At 37.1% G+C, this 15,674-nt stretch overlaps 1 protein-coding gene across 1 annotated transcript; it reads right to left on the reverse strand.

Moving 5' to 3' along the window:
* Nucleotides 1-6,883: 6,883 nt before the first annotated feature.
* Nucleotides 6,884-14,759, reverse strand: LOC113087830 (prosaposin receptor GPR37-like). The gene is made up of 2 exons (XM_026255660.1): nucleotides 13,021-14,759; nucleotides 6,884-8,125 (listed from the first exon to the last, which is right to left on the reverse strand). The coding sequence occupies exons 1-2, from the start codon at nucleotides 14,032-14,034 to the stop codon at nucleotides 7,295-7,297; spliced, it is 1,845 nt and encodes a 614-aa protein (XP_026111445.1). The 5' UTR covers nucleotides 14,035-14,759; the 3' UTR covers nucleotides 6,884-7,294.
* Between the last annotated feature and the right edge of the window lie 915 nt (nucleotides 14,760-15,674).

A 15,674-nucleotide genomic window follows, 5' to 3' on the forward strand; every position in this document is an offset into this window, starting at 1 on the left:
ATGTAATTAATGTATCTTGACTCAAGAATGTTTTGATATGTTACTGAAAAACAAGACAAAAATACTGAGGAAGAAAATATATTTTTCTTTGATGCATAATTTATCCTATAGGATTTTTTGCTGCAGATATGAACGATGCCTTAAATCGTACAGTTTGTAATGGAGAGATGTGCTAATTAATAATAAATTAATAATGGATACAAAAATCCTTTAAAATATCAGCAAAGCACCATAAAACACACAACATCATACAGTAATTTTTGCATGGGCAGACGCACCTCACACTTTCCATAGAAAATCAAGTTAATGTGATCAGCATTTTAAATATAAAGTGAAAAAACAAATGTCATGAATGTTAATTTAAACAGACAGCACAAAACGATCCCCCAAACACTACGACCTCCAGGCAGGGAGTCTGTCAATCATGTTAAGCCCCACCCACGTCTTCTTGAGTCACCATTGCGATTCCCACGGCTCATTAAGACTGCTCAATTAAAGAGAGAGCAGCAGGTGTTTCCTCAGGAGCCATCCAGAGTCTGATCATCCCAACCTTTCATGAGAAGAGAGGGCCTGCAGAGATGGAGCCGTATCCGACAGAGAGGAACGACACAACACACTCCCTAATCCTCACACACTCCACGGGAACAGAAGCCTGGAAGATCTCAGGATAAACTGGCACCTGCTTCACAAACAACAGACGCACACCTACGAGCCAAAGACAAGAATAGCCATCGGGGTATTCTGAACGTCACATAATCAAGCCACAGATGTCTGACTGGATGCAACAAAAAAAAAAGCTTTCATATTGCTTTAATGACTGAAAAATGAAGATTTGCTTAAAATGCACTCCTCCTCATGCCCATCCAAGATGTAGATGAGTTTGTTTCTACATCAGATGGTGAGAAATGTAGCACTGCATCACTTGCTCATCACTGGATCCTCTGTAGTGAATGGGTGCCGTCAGAATGAGAGTCCAAACAGCTGATAAAAACATCCACATCACTCCAGTCCATCAGCTAACGTCTTGTGAAACGAAAAGCTATGTGTTTATAAGAAACAAATCCATTATAAGTTGTTTTGAACATATAAAATGGACTTGGCAAAAGAACAAGCGTCGTCTCTTTCTCTACTGTCTCTTTCATCCGTATCTCTCGCCATGAGAGCAAGGTGTTGGCTGAATTGTGTCAAAAACCATGTTTAGAGTTCAATGGGAATGAGCCACTCTTACAATAACAGGGAAACGGTAATCAGAAAGAACTGATAAATGGAATATGTGAAGAGAGAAGGAGTAACATGAAGTAGACCAACCGTCAACCAACATCCTCATTAACCTAGATGAGCCATGGAGGAGAAAAATGACTCTTGAAGGACGACTACAGCATTTTTTTTAATTCCACCCATTCCAGAAGAAACCGTGATGCACCGAAACCGCACTCAAGCGTTCAGTTCCAGCACTGACCCAGAAATGAAGAAGAGCCACTCGTTCCCTCAGGAGGACTTTCATAGGGTCACCACGACAAAAACTGAACAAGACACATTTCAGTACGGCGGTGGATAAACTGGTCATTAATTAATCTTTGTTTTTTTATCTTAAAGCAATTAAAGAGAGAAAATTTTGAAAAATGTTGCGGGTGAAATATAATACACATGTATAAAATATTTAACAATTCCTAATTTAATAAAACATGCATATGACATGAGAACAGAAAAATCATTTAAATAAGACTACAGAAAAAACAATAAATAAAGAAATAATAATAATAATAATAATGTGGCATACATCTGTAGCAGAAGTTTCAGATTTTGTGGAGGTTTCGATTCACTGGATCAGATCCTGTTTGAGCTCTTATAAATAAACTTGGGAAAACTGGCTCCCTCCTCCACACGGATCCACATGCCGAGGAATCAGTCAAATATTCATCACCGCTATTTCTTTCACTTCAACAATTATTCATTTGTGCTGCTGAATTATGCATTTTCTCACTGTGAAGCTGGACACTGGTGAAAACTGGCTTTGAATATGTCGATAAAAATGTATGAATGAATCTTGGAACTTTATGTCCAATGAAAGACGACCTATAACACAATCTGATTTCCTTGATTAAAGCAATATTCTAAAAATGACATTCTATGGTTTGAAAATAAAATAACGTTTATGGTAAAGATGTTACAGTGTTACAGCGCTACAGTTGAAGAACTAAAGTTACTAAAAATAAAAAAGTAATTTAAGCTACATACAATATTCAAAATTCTTAAAACCTAGTAAAATAACACAAGCACATAACAAAATTACTTTGGAAAATTGGAAATATTAAATAAAAGCTAATTCAAAATATTAATAAATTCTATAATAGCAGATAAATAATACTATTTGGTAGACTATATAAATAATACAATAAGACATTTGGGATGTGTTGAAAGCAGAAATGTGCAGTTAAAGTGTTTATATTAATTATTGCATATAAAATTTATTTTAGATATAAAATGTTCTTTTAGTGGTCAAACAACTGTTATAGACATTGAATTGTTATTATATAAGACTACAAAAAAAAAAAAAAAAAATAAATAATAATAATAAAATAAATAAAGCTGAAATAAACTAACTTTATAAGAAAAAAAAATCCTTAATGGAAATGAGGAATGGTGCCTTGGCAGCTAACTGAAGGTTACAAAATTAAGAAATAAAATACTAAAATTGTAAAAAAAATAAATAAAAAAAAATAAAAAGAAAAAAAAAATAACACAACTGAAAATATTAAATAAAGCTCATTCAAAATAATTTCATATTACACAGAGTGTTTAAATATTGTGTCTATATTCTAACTTTTTCCCTCTGCTTTAAACACTTTTTGTATTAAATGCAAAAGGGAGGTATTTTGAACACACATACTAAATACATCTGCCAAATGTAAGTGAAAACATGCATTTATATTCATTTAAATATTTCACTTACAAACATCTACAGTTGTGCATTCATAATAAGGGAAGTGGTTCTCTACATCATATCCTGACAGTGATGGGAAGAGAACAGCTGTGTTTCTGCCGGAGTAAGTCTCCTGTGCTCTCAGACCCATCAAACCTCCACACTACAGAACGAAAGCATTACCGTGAACGCACTTCTGCAGACATGCACTGCAACCTAACAAGGTCTGGGGGCGAGTTATTCCTGGCAGTTTCTCAAAAACTAGCCTCATTAAAAGAGACAAAACACACCTGTTCCTCACAGACAGGGCTGGAATAAAGCCATAAGGAGCCCTGGAAGAAAACGACATCACCTCCACAGCTCCAGAGCTTCAGAACTCGCTTTAGCTCTGCTGTTATTACTGGAGCATCTGAAAGGAGAGCAGGGATTCAGGATAACAGGGTTTTCTAATAGCCATCGGCCGCAGCAGGGTTTGATTGAGACACTGTAATGACAGACGTCATGCTGCTCCTCCACAATTACCAGCCAAGTATGGCAGATCAGTCTCTCTGCCCTGGACAAGACGTGACAAAACAGCCTCGATTCATCTGACAAGAAGACACGAGCACAGAAATCTGCCACAGAACAAAGAGCATCTATGAAAAGAGTCTGCATTTTATCATTATTTGTGTTTTTTTTTTTTTGCAAAATTGGTAAAAAAGATTCCTAACTTTTAATTTTAAATCGTTTTTTGTTTTTGTTTATATAAATACATGTTTAATTTTTTTAGTTATTTTGTTTAATAAACCAATTTTTTAATAATTTATATTAAGCTATTTTAAACATTTATTTTCACTTTAAAACAACTTGGATTTACAATAATATAACTCATTAAAATAAATTGAGCAATTTAATAATTTTGTTTTGTATTAATAAGTTTGAGTTTTATAAAAAAAAAAAAATGTATTTAAATGTATTTATTTAAAGTTATTTTTCCATAAGTAACTGACAAGTTATTTAAGTGCATAATATCTGATACAATCTAATCATTTTTATAAAAAAGCAATGAGAGTTCAAAAGCCATTAAAATATATTTTATTAGTTCATCAAAAGGTGTGGGAAACTGTTTTTGTGTTTTTCAACTTATTTCTTAAAAGAAAAAAGATGTTCATATATTTTTGCTAGGAATTTAATTAATTCATTGCATATTTAAAATAATGTTTGGCAGTCACTTGAAATAAAAATATCTACAGTAAGTCCAAGTTTTACCAATTATTTTCTTTGAAAATATTGTCTTATGTCACAGGGAAATGTCATATTAGTCATATTTTAAAAAGAAATATGTGATGTTTTGTATCATTAAAATGAAGCTTAAAGTATTTTAAAGTTGATGAAAAGCTAAATAAATAAACTTTATCTGAGCATCTTGATCAGACGGACACAGAAACACTGTGAGATTATTTGTTTGTTCAACCAATGACATGTGAGGAAGTGTAGGAAATCGTAATTGTAAAAATTCCATTAAAATATATATATATATAAAAAAAATGATTAATTGCTAAATTTACTTAAAAATTCTGAAAATGTGTTTCTATGTCACTTTTGTTTGGTTCAATGGCAAATTAGTTTTTATGCTGATTTATGCAAATTTAGGATGAATTAAATTAAAGGATCATTGTTTTGCATTATTTTGTACAGTAATGCAGTAATGAAAATCACTAATAAGAACTGGAATAAAACAAACCAAAACCAAAGTATGGCCACATTAAAATAATAAGAAATTGGAAAATGCGCAATGGCCATAAATGATATCACAGTGCAATGCAAAATATATATATATATATATTTTTTGTGTGAGATTTGCCCATTTTAGCAAAGATTCAAAGCTTTCCAGAATGATTTTTTCCCACATGCATGGATTGAGATAAAACACGAATAGGTGACAAATTTTGGGAGTCTGATTACGCCGCGACAAATCAAAGCATGGTGTTTCTGCTGAAACATTTTCATATGTAAATTGCCCAAAAACAAATGTTCCTGTCTGTCACTATAAGTGTCCCAAAAATAACAGATTGCTCCGTTTCTGACACCTCAAGTATGCCAGAAGCGTTTGAAACACAAAAAAGCACCTCATGCAGCTTGTGGCAGGGGAGTCCGCCATGTTTGGAGTAAGATCTCATCTGGGCCTGTTCTGTGTGAATCCTGACAGCTCATGCTTTTATGTGGATAAACAATTCCTTAGACACATCCCGGGACGGATGTGAGCTGCTGGCCTTGAATAATGCAGGGTGACAGCTTAGAACAACATTGGAAATCTTTGTTGGAGACTTTAGTCGAGCAAAACACTATTTGAATTCAGAATTATCTTTCTGAACACACAAAAGACAGTTTATGATTAGCACATGCACGCTACACAAGAAATGCACACAACCACACAGGCACTTTTATTTATCAGTTTGCCGTTCTTCTAGCAAACGTGTTGTTTATTAAAGAGACATTTCGTTTCGGTTATATAAAAACGTTTAGAAACCATTAACTGATGAGCATCGTGTGAGTGTTGACAGGTATAAGACACACACAGATGCTCTACAGACTTCAAGAACGATTCACAAGAATCACCTTCATCAAGAGAAAGGTCACGGCACGCAACACACAGCCATTTAGAAACATTAGAGAAATGTTACTTTCAAGAAATGCAGAAACACACTGTGACGGTAACACCGTGTCTACACTGGACGCGATCGAGTCGACACACTCTAAAAACTAGACACATCTCTTTAGATCACGTGATCTGTGTGCGTTGGAGCGATGTGGTGTGACTTTAGTTCAGTTAGTCTTTATTTTCAGTGTTAACACGATCATGGAAACCTGTAACAGTGATTTTCAAGCCTGAAAAAGTCAGGGAAATGAAAAAAAACAACAACATAGAAGTAGTAATTGGAAATCATGGAACTTTTAAAATCAAATATAATTATTTAATTTAAAAAAATGTCAATATATATAAATAAATCTAAATTATTTTATTGTAACTTTTTTTTTCATAATTTGTATTTTATCTTATTACTTTTTATTTTCAACAAAAATCCATTGGTAAACATTTCAAGTAATTTTCTAAGCTATTTTAGATGTGTAGCTTGTAATAGTAATTTATGATCATTTTAATAAAAAATATTTTAGAGTTAAAAAAATGATTTTTATCAAAAACTTGTTAAAATGATTTTTAATTCCATTGAAAAATATTTGCAATTTATTAGTCAAACTGTGTGGAAAGCCTGTATTTTCCACTATTCCACTATTTTCCAAAATGTTTTATTAACAATATCAAATATGTTTATATTTTTGCTACACATTTCATTCATTCGTTGTTGATATAAATAATCTTTTGGCAGTATACTTTATTCATTAAATTAAATTAGAAATAGTGTAATATTAAATGAAAAATACACTAAATTAAAACTAATAAAGAACATAATAAATAAGAAAAAATAAAATAAAATTTGTAAAAAAATAATAATAAATGGATTTTTAAATATTTCAAATTGATTATAAATTCTTTGAAACATCACTGAAAAATAACAGAAAAAGGTGGGAAGCCTGTATTTTCCATTTCTGTATTCAATACAATTATTTTATTAACAATATCAAATATGATTTTTTTTTTTGCGATAAAATTAATTAATTTATTAATTCATTCAAATATTTAAATAAAGTTTGGAAGTTACTTGAATAAAATAAATAAAACCTATGTAAAGTCAATTTCCAGTTCCACTTCCAGTGCAGACAGACCAACGCTATCTCACGACCAATTTATACGTATTTTACGAGGTGGCTTAATCGTACGAATTTGTACTACCTCACTCGTACGATTTTATACGATTTGTCTAACGGTTAGGTTTAGGGGAGGGGTTAGGTGTAGGTCATTTGTACAAATTCATGCGAATTGTGCAACTCGTAAAATACGTGCGATTTGGCAAAAATCGTATGAAATTGTACGAGTGTGGTCGCACGAATTCGTACGAATAAGCCACCTTGTAAAATATGTACGAATTGCCGTGAGATCAGGTTTGACAGACTCAGTTTAAAGCGGAGTAAAGCAATGTCGTTTGCCTCCAGTGTAGACGCGATGCAAGTGCGAAAAAACAGATTGAAGAGAAATCTAAAGTGTTTGGCAGTGCAAAAAAACTGCAAAATTAAAGCAGTCACTAGTTCAGTGTATATATACAGTACAGTATATATTTATATATATTAAGGACAATTAAACGAAAAAAAGTACTTAGACCATTTTCAGTCTACATTATCTTCTTTAAAAGAGCAACATACCGGTCGAGGTCAAAGTATTTACACAGTAAGTACAGTACAGTACAGTTGGCACTCGAATCCACAGACGTTCACTCAGCAGTGGGATCCAGTAGCTGTGTAGCTGGACATCTCTCGGCGTATAGTGCTGAACGGCGACAGCTCCAGTTCTGTCGTGCACTCGTGCTCGTTGTCGTCGCTGGCTGTGGCCGAAGAGTGGGCTGCGATCCCACACGCCTCTGCACAGCAGCAGCAGCAGCACTCCAGAAAGGCTCGACCGAAGGGTCTGCAGAGGCACAGAAGAAGCACCGGTGTGACTGTCGCGCGCAGGAACAACAGCAGCTGACTGAGCAGATGCAACAGTGCCATGGTGCTCTGCGGGACCCCGGCCGCCATGTACGCTGAAACAATATTGCACACGTTGTCGGGAACCACGCATGCACCGTATACGATCGCCAGCGCGACCACGGTGCAGTTCATTTGGCTTTCCAAGCGGATTTGCTTCTTGTTGCCTCTAGCACAGCCGCGTTCGGCGCGACGGATGCGTCGAGCGGTCGCCACCGAGCAGCCGATGGTGAAGAGCGTCGGCAGGCAGAAGTAGCAGCCGAAGCACCACCAGAGACGCGCACCTTCATAGGTCAGGCCCAGGACGTACAGCGTGTCGGGGAGGGAAGTGGAGATGCGAATCAGGCAGCGTTCAGACGCCGGGTCGTCTAGCGTGCCGTCGCCGTTTTCAGACACCAGCTGGCGGATCAGGAGCTCGGGGAGGGCGAGGAGTAAGGCACCGATCCAGATGACGGCCAGCTTGGCGGCGGTGGAGGTGCAGTTCTCGATCATCTCGTAGTACATCTGGACGTTGGACGCGGCACGGAAACGGTCGATGCAGAGCGCACAGAGGGTGAAGGTGGTCACACCCAGAGACGCCACCTGGACAAATACAAACACAAAACACGGTTTCATAAAAAAGATAGGAAAAGTACTGATACTTCACTACCAAGTTGATGCTGGACAAAATTATAAAAATAAATAAAAATATGAAAAAAAAAAAAAAAAAAACTGTAAAGATCTTTGAAACATGGAAAAACTGCCATGGAAAATTGCGGGGGGAAAATCATGAATATAATTTTTATAATATAATTTTATCAAATTTAATATTTCAATTTATAACTTTTAAATATATATACATTTTTACCAAAAATACTGTAAATGTGTATATATTTGCAATTCATTCATTAAAAGGTGTGGGAATCCTGCATGTTCCACTTCTGTCTGATATAAAATTATTATAGAATATCAAACTTGTTCATTAAATTCATTATGTATTAAAATGAAAATTAAATAAATGAAAATTAAAATTTTTAAGTTAAATTATGCATTTAAATAACTTTGGCAGTTACTTAAAAAAAACTGAAAAACAAAAAAAAATTAGCCTGAACAAAATATGAACATAAAAAAGAAAAATTAAATAACATAATAAAAACTGTAATAATAATAATAATAATAATAAATATATATATATATATATATATATATATTATATATATATATATATATTTTAAAGATTATTTATAATTATTTATTTATGGATTTTGTCATTTACATATAAATAATCCAAAATCCAGTGAATGTAATATCCAGTTTTGACTGGATTTTAACTTTAAATAAAAAAAGTAAAGCATTCCTCTCAAACTTTGACTGGTATTGGTATCATCTGAAAAAATGTTACAAAATGACAACCCTGTCTGTGATATCTTTGAGAACGGTGTTATCTGTCAGTAGGAGTCTAGTGTAAATGGTGTAAGGCCAGTGGCGTAAACAAACCGCTTGACAAGAAAGTCTGAATTACAACTGGCATCTGGCTGAACCCAATCCTATAGCTGAAAACACTCTAATTGTTCAGCACATCGCAGCAGGTCTGCCAGACTAGAAACAAACAGCTCTGGCTTTTACAGACTTTATCTGCTGCATTATCGTGACAGTCAGTCAACTTCAGGCAGGCCCGAACAGAGCGGGGCCCGAAAACACTCCCAACGCACCCTTCCCTCTGCGCAACGGGACATTTTGCCTGACTTTTGCCACAATAAATTGGGAGATATGAAATAGTATTTGCCAAGGCGACACAAAAGAAACAAATGCAATGAATGGTAGACAACTGGAGAGCTTCTTGGCCACGTTTGAGCAGCTGCGTCCCAGAGGATGATACAAACCCAATTGAAAGAGCCAACTAAGTGTTTGTCTTCATTATCATAATTACAGAGCAATCAGACACATCAGCATCAAGGAGGAGACGATTAGTGGAACGTCTTTCGTGCTGTTGTGCATCGCTGGCTCAATGAAAACTAGCCTACATCCTTCATCTCCAAAACCAGATCTGTGAGACCCTTCATCATTTCGACAAAAAGCAGACTGTTCAGAATCCATTATAGATGCATTGTGTCCAATAAGATGCTGTAATGGTGCTATATTACTTCCATCAGTTCATCATCAACTGCATACATGTATAAAATAATTATCACAAATGTTGAGAGGTAGAAAACTTCTAAATGTTTAGAAAGACAAAGGAAACAAATGTACAGCGTCCAGACCACAGGCTGCATGACTGATGTGGTTTGAAGCAGATTTTCACAGTAATCAAATCTAAGGTCTCTGTGGTCTCCACACACCTCACGCTCTGGCAAACAGTCCAGACCATGACCCTCATCTCTCTCAGTCTGATCTGACATTCACATGCGTTTGGAGGCATGTTCTAGCTTACAGGTTTCCTAGCAGCAGGTGATGATAGCATTGGCTGCGATGGTCTTTCTTAACGCCTCATTAGTTCTCTGATTAAGAAGCTCTTCAGAACGATGGAGGAGCTGGTTATTAATCTGGTTTAACGGCTGCTTTTAGACAGGGTGACTGCAGGCCATTGTAGGGCTACCGGTCAGCAGGGACAGCAATAATTCGTACTTATTGACAAATGAGATGCACTGAGGCATGAGCGAGCTAGAAGCAAAAGCTATTACAGGAATGTTGTTCTATGTGAAGAGCACAGAATGAAACAAATACATATTCAGCTACATAAAATCAGACCATTAAAGGGGAGTTAACAGCCTGGATCAAAAACATAATCACAAAATGGATTAATCATAGAAGAGAAAGCCAACAAAAATAAAACAAAAACCAAGCCAAACAATAAAATGAAATAAAAATACCAGCAACCCTACATAAGAAAAGCGGTTTAGAGATTGGATACAAAAAATTAAATAATAAAATTATCATATATATATATATATATATATATATATGATCCAATAATCCTAGGATAAGTGGTTTGTTTAATAAAATAAAATCAATATAAATAAATACCCACAACCCTACAAAAGGACAAGTTTTAAAGAATAAAATAAAATAAAAAACACCTATGACCTTACAAAACGACAAGCAGTTTAGAGAATGGATGGGGAATAAAATAAAATAAAATAAAATTTCTGTAAATAATTTAAGTGGTGTTTACTTGATCAAGATTCACCATCATGATGCTAAGGTTGTTATTCAGTTCCTAAACATTTTTAATATGTTGCTATGATGATGCTAGGAAGCCAAAAGCCATCAGATACACCTCTGCAGAATGTTTGCTCAAATGAAACAAGGTCTTCATGCAAATGTCTGCGTTTTGACCGATGCAATTTCCAGAAAGCTAAAGACCAGTAAAACACAAGTCAAATTAAAACACTGCACCCACACGCTGCCCCCAGATTTGCTTGACTTACCACAGTGAGGAATGTCAGACCTCTGATAAAACAAACCCAATGATCAGACAAGTTCAACTGGCGTTCACTGAACTCCATAATATATTTCTCCACCCTTGAACGGAAGCCCTCTGCAGCAGACAACAAGTCACGGGACGTTAAATGTGAAAAGTGACAGGTTTGAACAAAAGCAGCAACAAGACCCTCTCCCAGATAGCAGACTTCTAGCTCACATGAACTATCACGCACAATGTTTTGCATGCATGTGTGAGTAATGAAGGCGTTTTCTCCCTGTGGAGCACTTTGCCATTAAGACGGAGTTCACTCGCCACTTAGCTTGCATGAAGCCGCTGCAGATCAGCATTCATAGGCGAGCTGCAGCTGGAGGGACGGGCACATGCACAGTGACTAGTTTCATTCAGCTTCACCATTGTCCTGGCTCTCTCTGCCTGTCCCATACAATCACAGCAGGCACGCTGTGTGCAGAAAAGGCCTTCCATCCAAAACCCATTCTTCACACCCCTCACACCTTTCACCTTCTACTTCTCTAAGGCAAACAAATGGGTGAATCTCACCAAAGCCTCTTCAAGGAAAGGCAGTCTAGGCCATCTTCGTAACGCCCCTGGGATACTATTTTATGTGTATACAAGCACAGCTCCTATCTGCTTGAATAGAAGAAGGATGAAGTCTACACGCTCAGAAAACAGGTACAAAAGCTGCCACTGGACCAGTATCCCTTTAAAAGGTACTAATATGCATTTTAAGGTACTAACATGCACCTTTTAAAAGGTACCACTCCAGCAACAGCTTTTGTAACTTTTATGTATATGAAACTGTTTGTTGTAAGGGGAGCAATAAATGCAATGCATTTGGTATTGTTGTGCTTCTATAACTTAGACTGATGCCTCCATTGATGCCATATTGTGCATTACAATTTCATTTGTTGAGTGAGCTTCTCATTAAATCAATGCATTAATAAATGAAAAAAAAATCTATTTCAGTATTACTTTAACAAAACATCTAATGAGAAAAAACAAGAATAAAAATTACCTATTCTTAAAAAATAGATAAATCAAAATAAAATTAAAGCATGTGATTTTACTTAATGCAATGTAAAATTTTCTACCCTATTTGATTTTAGGGTGCAATATGATCTGTATATATGTTTTTGGTGAGGTTCACCAGGACAGGTTTCCAGCCATACAACGAGTCCACAATTATTTGACACTAAAGAAGCGTGGGGTTTGGATGGTGTAAAGTGAGCTCTACTGAAACTGGGTGTGGTGAGGAGGTCAGGATGCAGCGGGGTGCTGCAGATTTCATGTGTAATAAATGGTTATGGTTGCACCATACAGTATGTGATGGTAGTGGGACAGAGGTCAGAGCACACTGTCAGTACAGGTGTCCTGAGGGCAGGGTGGATGAGCACTGACGTCTCCCGAAACGAGACAGAATTACCCACGATGACATGTATCACTAACTTACCCTCAAGAAAAGCAAACATTATCACTACTAAACTTATGCATGGAAAGCTAAATCATTACATTGTAAAAGAATGCAAAAGAATATATTTTGAAGAACATGTTGGTCAACATTGGAGCCTATTACTTTCATTGTGCACTGCAAAAATATTTAGGCCTAGAGTTAAGATTTTTCACTAAAAAGAAAAAAAAAAGAAAAAATGATTTATTTTTGCAATAGAAAGGTTCATGCTTAATTTGAAAGAAAGCATTTAATTTTTTTTTAGGTTTGTTGTTTGTATTTTATATGAAATTTGAATTACATTATTTTATTTTATAAGGTTTGAATTTTATTTAAAATTTCAAATCTTAAATTTGGGCCTAGAATTATTATTATATTTTTTTGTGGACAACAAATACTGAGCCATCTTTATGAAGGTGATGAACTGACAAAATTAGCATTTTTGGGTGAGAAATCCTTTTAAGTGCCAAAATGTTAAGTTAGTGTTTGAGGTTCACTCTAATCAAGCTAAAACGCCATTATTAAAAGCAATGATTTCCATCTATCCCACATAAGCATATGTAAACAAACATTTTAAAACCTGTTGTGATTGAACATGGAATCCATTACCTCAATATAGGGTATGACTTTACAGGTGAACTGGCCCAGCAGCCAGGTCTTTGTGAGTTCGTGAAACACCACGAGTGGCAGGCAAAACAAGAGCAGTGCAAAGTCCCAGATGGCCAGGTTGGCCAGAAGAGCATTTGAGATGCTCCTCATGTAGTAGTTATGGCACACCACACACATTATTGCTATGTTCCCTGTTATTCCAACAGTGAAAATGAGGACGGAAATGATGGTGATTGCATACGCCCCGTACGTCTCGCTAGTGACGGGGTAGAAAGGATTGGGGAAGATTTCGCTCTCCTCATCCTCGGCGTATGGAGGTGTCATTGGCGTGGCGTCCCACGGGTCGTCTATCGGTTTGGTGTGGAACTCAGCATATCTGGTGAGATCGAATGGGAAATCTGTGGAGGTGAGAGCTAGAGGCTTAGGCATCGGTTCCCACATGGATAAAGAGGATGTCAGGGCGTTATAATAAGTTTCAACTGGTGTCAGTGGGACAGCGCTTTTATTCCGGCCCCTTTTCAAGCTCTTAAACACTTTCTTGTGGTGTTCCTTTGTGCCTCGTTTGCGTCTGTGGTTTCTTCCTCGCTTGCTTGTTGAATACGGCTTAGAGTTATTGTGTCCACTTACTGTTCCCATGGTAGCAGGCATCCCAGCATTCAACTTTTTCCTTTTATGTCGCCGCAAGGGCTTATGCAGCTTTGTGCCTCTGTCCGTGACTGTGTGTGTTCTGTTCGACAAGAGATGTCTGTATCCATACCGCTTACCTCCGCTCTCCAAAAGCAGCATCAGATGTTCAGGCAAGTTAGTGTTGTCTTCTGAAGTCTGTCTGATGTTGAAGGCAGGTGTACCTGCGGCTTGATGTCTCGCAGGGTGTGTGGCACTGGGTTTGGCATCACGAAGGCTCCTAAGAGTGACTGGTTCTTTGGTGTGTGCATGACGGTTTTCTCCGTGCAACAAAACGTGTGGACAACCTGCAATGAAAAAGATCGTCCTTAAAAGCAGCAGCATCTGCATCTTCACAGCTTCAGTGTGCTGAAGACGTTAGAGAAACACTCGAATGAGGTGCATCGCAAAGAACACACACGGTTTTCCCAGATTCACATTAAGGTAAAAGTTAACACGCGAATGATCAGTAAAGGCTAATTAGATCCATGCAAATGACTTTTCCTGTTCCATCAACTCCGGTGTTGTGCGGCAAATAAAAACCTCCTCCTCTAGATTCTTCGCGTTTCTCGTCTCAGCAAAGTGCAAGAAAGACGATGTTTCCTCCAAACGACATCATTTGTGTTCCTGCTTCTGCATCCCAGCCCAGCTGCAGGAGTCTGTCGCATCCCGTGTTATGTTGGGCGCGGCAACCTGGACTCGTCCTGCGCCTCTGCCTCGAGACGCGCTCCGTGGCGCGAGCGAGCGGCGAACGGGCGGGGTGCTACTGCTACTGTGAGTGAGAAGCGGGTGAAGAAAATGGACGGACACTCTCCTGGCGGATAACCTTGTTCTGTCAAGCTGGATCCATCAGCATCAACCCCTTGGACCACCGCAGCTGGAGGCGACCCCGCCCCGCCCGTGCGTAGTAGCTACATGTATTACCATGCGTAATTACGCAAGTCAACAGAATCATAATCCGATCAGTCTTGAGAGTAATATGGGTTTATAAGAGTTAAATTACAGCCGTGTGTCACAGTAACATGCAGGAAAATTCAAACTGCAAAATAATTCACAATGCACTGATTTAACGAGACACGCTACGATAATAAATCAGGGTGAAATATTACATTTATTATGTTATGATATATCCGCAGATTCTGCACACGCATCGTGCATGCAAACAATACAAATCCTTGTAAATAATTGTATAAAATAAATAAATATATTAATTACGAGTCACTCCATTTTCTATATCTGCAGAATCTAAACATGCAAACAATATTAAACAATATAAAACGTGAATCATGCTATGTGCAGATTGCACAATATCTATAATAAAAATAAAAGCAAATAGAAAAAGTGAATTCATAAATAAAATATATCAATATAAATGCAATTAGCACTGTTGGAATACAACTGTAAAAATACAGAGGCCTCCGATGTATTTAGACACTTCACCTACATTCATGCAGCATTTGAGCACTGGTGACACTTGCTGCAATGTAGTGCCTTGACAATCAGACATCTATGTGTGCAACTAAAATGTCGGATTACTTTTTGGAGCACTGCATCTGTTACTTTCATTTCTGAAAGCTCTTGAATGCATTGGTATGTCAAACAGGTTTCTCTGCTTGTGGCAATGTCACAACAGAGCAAAGTACTCTGAGCGGAAGGGCAAGAGCTGACTTGTTAAGATTTGTTTCCTGCTGGACAGAAACTTGGGCTTAGAGGCGTACATTCGCAAACAGCCAACAGCTTTTCATTGCCTTGCAAAACATCAGTGATTATGTGGAAACGCTCCTTATTTAGCTCAGACATGGCTTTAGTTTCTTTGTTCTGCTAGGTCCAAAGTTTCACCTCTAAGTCCTGCTGTTCAGTGAAAGCCTGGTTGAATGTTGACGTGTAAAACAGTGAGACCAGGTGCAGAACCCGAGCTATTGAAGCTGGCACAGCCTTGTCTAGATACTTGTCTAGATGCCAGATCTAAGCATGGGGTTTAAATAACAGTG

The sequence above is a fragment of the Carassius auratus genome, unplaced genomic scaffold (genome assembly GCF_003368295.1).
Source record: "Carassius auratus strain Wakin unplaced genomic scaffold, ASM336829v1 scaf_tig00045365, whole genome shotgun sequence".
In the NCBI taxonomy this organism is placed as follows: domain Eukaryota; kingdom Metazoa; phylum Chordata; class Actinopteri; order Cypriniformes; family Cyprinidae; genus Carassius; species Carassius auratus.